This window comes from Clytia hemisphaerica, unplaced genomic scaffold, assembly GCF_902728285.1.
Source record: "Clytia hemisphaerica strain Z4C2 unplaced genomic scaffold, Clytia hemisphaerica genome assembly, whole genome shotgun sequence".
Lineage (NCBI taxonomy): Eukaryota > Metazoa > Cnidaria > Hydrozoa > Leptothecata > Clytiidae > Clytia > Clytia hemisphaerica.
The window spans coordinates 370,121-376,695 of NW_027103671.1; the positions used below are offsets into that span (position 1 = coordinate 370,121).

Consider the following 6,575-nt stretch of genomic DNA (forward strand, 5'->3'; position numbering starts at 1 on the left):
TAGTTACTTTTCAGCCCGCAAGGAAATTAAAAAAAATGTCCTGTAGTTTTTAAAACAAAATAATCCTGTACATCGAATTACTAAAGATATCCTTTCTTCTTCTATAAAAATGTTACAAAAATTTTCAGGAAATAAATTTTGGTCTAGCTTTGAAATGAAGCAAGATTATTGTGAGATAAAATCTAATTCATATACTTCATTAGCGTTTTCTAATACTTTTCCACTTAAACACAGGCGGCTCATCATCTTCATTTTCAGTCTTTTGCTTCCTAACGGAACCTTTTCCCATCAATTTGCGCTGAAGTACCAAATGATTTCTTGATTCGTTCAGTTTGGATTTCCTCTCTATCCTTCGCTGTAATTCTTTGTAACCTTTTTCTCCAGCCTTGCTATTTGGAGCAGGTTGCTCAAACTCCATTTTTTTGAGTGTTTCCAAAGTTGGTATGTTGTGTGTACGAGATAAGAACTCAGGATGAGTATTCATCCTTTCTGCAGCATCAAAGTTCTTTGCTTCTTTTTTAGAATCTACAAAGAAAATATGTGTCCTTGGTTGGGCATCAGCTAAGCTTGTAAAATGCAAATTAGATTTCAACTTCTCAATTTTTTTAGCTTCCGCATTATGTTTTACATTTAGATAGTTGACATCTTGTGTCTTCATTAGCTTAATCTGTTCTTTGGTCAACTGTTTTGAGTCAGGTCTGTCTTGAATGTGAACACCCTTTTTTGTTTTACTTGAAACCATTTGGAAGTAGAATTCATCAGGATTCTTTTCAAATGCTTTCTTTTTCAGCCCTTTGATTATTTGCTTCTTCCGATGAAAATCTTTAGCTCTCAGCACATAATCTTTATGTTTCTCCAAATTACCAAGATGCTTCCTACCAGATACTTGACCACGTTCTCTGTGTGTTCTCTGCCCACTCTTCATTGCACTTTTTAAAGACGACATCTTGAATTTATTTTAGTTTTTGCTATAAATGTTAAATTATTTTTATCAAACAAGTGACACATTTAGACATTTATGGATCTACCTGTCAATGAATGAGTGATAGAATATTATGCTAGGTAAACCCTTCAGATCAAACACCCCAATGTTAGCCAGTAAATAACAAAACATATACAAAATAAAACAGGGAGGAAATATGCTTATAATAGCCTTCGTGTCTGAAGTAATGGTTGTTAGGACTAGTTCTAAGAGATGGGGAGAATGATTATTTTAGTTTTTACAAGAAGCAAGGTTTTCATTTTTCTAAAAGATTACAGTTTAATAATGCCAATTATGCATGTAAGGTTTATATCCTTTGCTAAAAGTTTTGTTTACTTCCTAACTCACATTGACGAGTTTTGTTTGATTTTTTTCATCTATATACCCTTATTGAAAATGTTCATGCCAAAATTCAGCAAAGCGGCCAGCAGGCAAAATTCCAAGCACTTTTCCCACTGGCCGTTTTTTGATCCAGAAATTGAGTTTCAGCCATGCCATTGCTATTATCTGAGACCCCCCCCCTAACAGACTCCTAGCTAAGAGTTTATTAATGATATCAAGAATTAAAATGCAAATTCTTTCGTAACATAAGCAAAATTATCTTTTACTAGTAACTATAATAGAATACTCTTTATACCATGCATGGATAGGGGCCGCGGCTCCACTTTGAAAGTGGTAGGTGTTAGGGTGATAGGGCCATAGTTTAGTGTCCCTTGATTAGTGTCTAAGGAGGCGCCACGATGGTTGGCGTTGACGGGAGAAAATTTTTGAAAATTAGCCCTTCTAGACCGGTTAAAACAGGTCTATTTTAAAGCTTACGACCCCTGATGGAAAGAAATGCTTGAAGAACAAAAGAAATGCTTCAAGAACAAAAGAAACAAAGCTTTATTTATTAAAGTAAGATTTCTAAATAAAAAAGGGGCAAACATTGTGGAATGTACTTTCCACTTGATATTATTCTAACAAATCTGGAGTTTTAAAAGTGAATATAAAGGAAAATTTGATCAGAAAATGGGACATATTTCTAGCGGCCTTCTTAGTAAATCAATAAAACTGTTAATAATTCTACTCTACAATAGAATAAAAAAATAAAACTGTAGGTAACAATAAAAAGAAATTTTTTTCTTCAAATATTGAGTTTCAAAACTCAATTTAAAATTGAGTTTTCTGGCCGTATAACGGCCACAGAAAAGTGCTTGGAATTTTCACTGGGCCAGGCTAGCTTTAAAGCTCTAAAATAGCATCTAATAACATGAAAACCAGAATGATTCTTCAAAGGGAATGAAAACTATAAAGCGCACTCACAAACATCAATTTGTCAGATTGATAAAATCAAAATTAATAACGACACTGTTTGAGGATTGAGCCAAGAACGCTGAATGCCTGCAAGCTCCCGCACGGGTGAAAAACTTTAATCTGTCAATCATTTTCACAAGCGAAGAGTTTGCGAAGCGATTCTAGCTTTATGATAGTGCCGCAGATCATCAGTGGATAGTACTCAATTATCATCATCCCTTTTGCTGTATATATTCTCATTTCTGAAACTTTTGCAAAAAAAAGGAAGCATAGAAAAGTTGTTTTTTATTGCTGTATTCACATACTGAATTTGAATGTAAGATCTTCCTGGATCTTCTACTGTATGTGGCTTTTTTTTACCAGCTTCAAAAAACTGAATTTAGTTTGTAGAAGACCTTGATTACTCTATGGTGGTTATAATTTTATCGTATATAAGTTTAAACTACTTGTGAGAAAAATTTGTGGGTTATTACATCTACATGCCTTAAAAAAGAAGATTTTACAAACCAAAAACTACAATGTAATGTCTTCAGCAACCAGAATTGAAAGAACTGTTCCACTTCAGAACTGTAACCCACAAAACCTTTCCACACTTCTGATTTATTTGCAAAACAAAACTTTCTCAAATGTTTGGTAAAAAAGCGCTTCAAAAAAATTCTAAACATTTTAATTTTTAAAAACGCTATGTCTTCTTTAATGAAAATATGAAAGAAAGCTAACTTTGTAGCCTTGAATGTAACCCACTATTCTTCAACGAAACATTATTATGCATGTACTTATTTAATTCAATATTTTACTTGGAGAGAAAAAGAATATTAAAAAAGCAATTGGAAAAAAATAAAAAAATTAGGTCACTGGCAAAGCATCCAAAACAGTGTATTAAGTTGGATAAGTAACCCACAAATCTTGCCTGTAATTCCCTAAAAGATAGTTTGCTTTATAGTATAAACTATTTCTAAGAACTGTTTCTAGAACAATTTGCACAAAGAATTCTTAGTAGTTATGTATAAGCAAGGAAGTCGTTTGGCAAACACAACTAATATATTTAAGATGAAAATGTAACCCACAATATTTGACAAAGAACAATTTTTTTATTTGAGGAAGCTATAGATAGGTTGGAAAATGTCTATACAAAAAGTTACGCTCAAATATCAATGGGAAACCAAAGGCTCTTATTCAGAAATGTAACCAACGTTTCTTGCTTCTATTTAGAAGCAAAACTTGCTTAAAATCATATTTGAGGCATTCTCTAACAATACCCGCAATTATTCTCCAAATATCTTGTTCCTATAATGTACAACATGTAATACAAACCAGGCCATGTAACCCACATGCCATTGTAACGCACAAATCTCTACCAGTGAAAAAGGTTATCTATATATCAGTATCTCTGTTTTTATAACTAGGAAGGTGATAACACATTCCCACAAACCAATAGGAAGGGTTGGATAGTATCTCACGCTATATTTTGAAATTGAATTCTTCAGTTAAATGAATGTAATTTGCGATCAATAATTGAATGAAGTAAAGATGGGCAATTTTGCGACTTTCCGACTTGACATAAGTTATTGGGCAGTTCCAGAAAAAAACCATTCCTCCCCTGTGGACGACAGGTTTTTTGGATTTTTTTTCACTTGGAAATCCTGAGAACTTTGAAAAAGGTTTTGGAAAATCCAGGATTTTTCCTCATTTAGTCATATATCTATTTTCTTGCCAAGTATATCGGAAAATCCAAGATTTTCCCATAAAAAATCTTAAATGTTACTGAAATCCTGAAGTTTTTCAAAAGTTAATTGTTACCAGTTGGGTGTTTAAGATAAAAACGGCCATTTTTGCTGTTTTTGGAAAGAAAGGTTGATTTTATTATTGAACACGTGGTATTCAACACACTCCCAATTATTAGGCCCACTTTGCCTCGTTTCTTTTTGTTTTCAACTGGTTTCTGTTAGAATGCAGACTTAGCAAAATCGAGTAATATGTAAACAAATTTACAACGGGGGTTCTGTTTTCTCTTTCTAGCCAGTCTAAGATTAAACTCCTATATCAGGATTAGAAACTAGGCTAGTTTTAGCTCTTTTATCTTTCCCTTTACAACAAACAATACAATGCTGACAAGTTGACACAACACATTGACAAGTAATCCCTATGAGAGAAGTTTCGATCGAAATCTGCAACAAAAACAAAAGTAGTCTCTTTTGCTGATTGCTTTCCGGTGCTTCTTCACAGCTGTTTACAGTATCTAATTTCCACCAATGAGATTACCGCATTTCACACAGCCCTTCTTTTTGGCCCCCGTGGCCTCTCAGTGGCTTGCATGAAGGGCGGCTGTAAAATCCCACCCTTCGTTATATTTGTTTCAATCCGTGATCCTAAGGCTTAAGTTTTTTCTCATCTTCAATTTACTGAAGAAAGCGGGAATTTGATGCGAGAGTTAGATTGTCAACAAAGTGCCATAAAAATCATTGAATAAAAGAAGAATTTTAAATTTTATATGTTTTCATTTTGACCCGACAATGTCAATCGAACAACTTTGAACAAAGATTGCAATCGAACCAATCAAACGTAATCGAACGCAATTGAATAATTGCAATTCGATTGTCGAACTTAATTGAATCTCAATCGAACGGCCAATTCCCACGTAATATTTGATTGTGTTCGATTGTGTTCGATTGCGTTCGAATAAGATTATATTGGTTTGATTGATAGTTGACTATGTTAGATTGGTTCAATTGATTGTTAATTACATTCAATTAATCTTCGATTTCGTCTGATTACAATTATTTTTCAATGAGTTTGATTGCGATTAGATTAAATTGGATCACTCCGTTAGAGCTTTATAGCATGGGCGGCCGGGTGCTCAAGTACCGTACAGTCTAGCAGAAGATGCTAATCAAAAATAGTGTGACATTGGAAAAAATGGCCAAAAACAACTTTTTGAAATAACTCCCCAGGTATTTTGAATCTAGCCTTCAAATCTCAGAGGCTTATAGAACCCAAGACGAGAATATGATTGAAAAAAAAAATTTTGTTAATTGAGCCAAAATTGTGGCTGCAAATCAAAAAATGTCGATTTTTTTAGAATGTAAGCCACATCAAAACTAGAGATGATACAAAAAAGAAACCTTCAGCTCTCGATGGTAGAAAGATTGAATTTTACGAAAAGCATTAAATGTACATGATATTCCACTGTTAAACGTTCTATTTTGTGGCTTACATTAAAGGGATATTTTTGTCAGAAATTAAGCGTTTAACCTGCTCCATACACTTCTAAAACATTTGTAGCTACTCAAAATGATCTAAAATCCAATTTAAAATCACCAGAATACTTTCAAAATGTTGTGAAGTCGTAATTTGAGCACAAAATGTGGCTTACTTGGAGGTAAATGCAAGATAATACCGTTAACATGACAATACAGATAATTGATCCATTAAGAATGCAGGGTTGGTATTTTATATCAAATTTGAAAGGAAACCATCAATAGTAGTCTTTTTATGATTAGATGAGCAATTTTTGTGGCTGACAGACAAAATTAAGTTACACTAGGTACTGTTCTAGCTTCATAAACCACCACTGAAATCGATTTGAATCACATTGTTTGATAAATGCTTTACAGTCATGTTTTTGGATCTGTAAGCCACAATAATGTGCATTTATAATTACAAAATATAAGGCTATTGTCTTTATATTTGATAAATAATCAAAGAAATAGTTTAAGGCTTGATAGTCAATGGACTTCCAGCCTGTATAATTTCTGATTATCTCCCCCGCTGTAAGCCACATTTTTTACTCACAGAAGGGCAGTAAGCCACGATTTAATACAAAATGTAATGTGTCAATAAATACCTTAAGGGTATTAATTTTCGTGGTAACTTATTTTCGCGAGACAATTTTTTCGCGAAATAATTTAATTTTCGCGGGACTTATTTTCGCGAAGACGGGAATTCTAAATTTTCGCGAGGATAAAATTTCGCGAATCAGCCCTTTTTAACCGAATTTCTTTCATTTTCCTAGGGGTTCAGGCAAAAATCATGATTTTAAATTTTTCGCGAGGATTATATTTTGCGAATTTCGCGAATCCACAGGTTTTTAAAATTTTCGCGGGGATTATATTTCGCGAATTTCGGAAAAACTCGCGAAATTCGCGAAATATAATCCCCGCGAAAATTAATACCCTTAAGGTAAATAAACATTCGGCTATCCATTACTTGGAAAATCTTAATAAAATCTTTGTGAAAGATCTATAATGCATTTATATCCATTTTAATAGAGCTTCTTATCGAGTCCGTAAGCCACCAA

The 6,575-nt window shown here is 33.4% G+C and overlaps 1 protein-coding gene across 1 annotated transcript; it reads right to left on the minus strand.

The window, feature by feature from the left end:
* Window positions 1–72: 72 nt before the first annotated feature.
* On the minus strand, window positions 73–946 carry LOC136803359 (probable U3 small nucleolar RNA-associated protein 11). Its single transcript, XM_067060085.1, has one exon. The coding sequence runs from the start codon at window positions 944–946 to the stop codon at window positions 200–202; it is 747 nt and encodes a 248-aa protein (XP_066916186.1). The 3' UTR covers window positions 73–199.
* Between the last annotated feature and the right edge of the window lie 5,629 nt (window positions 947–6,575).

Excerpts from the sequence above, each read along its gene's own strand:
- LOC136803359 (XM_067060085.1), bottom strand. The coding sequence starts at position 946 with ATGTCGTCTTTAAAAAGTGCAATGAAGAGTGGGCAGAGAACACACAGA.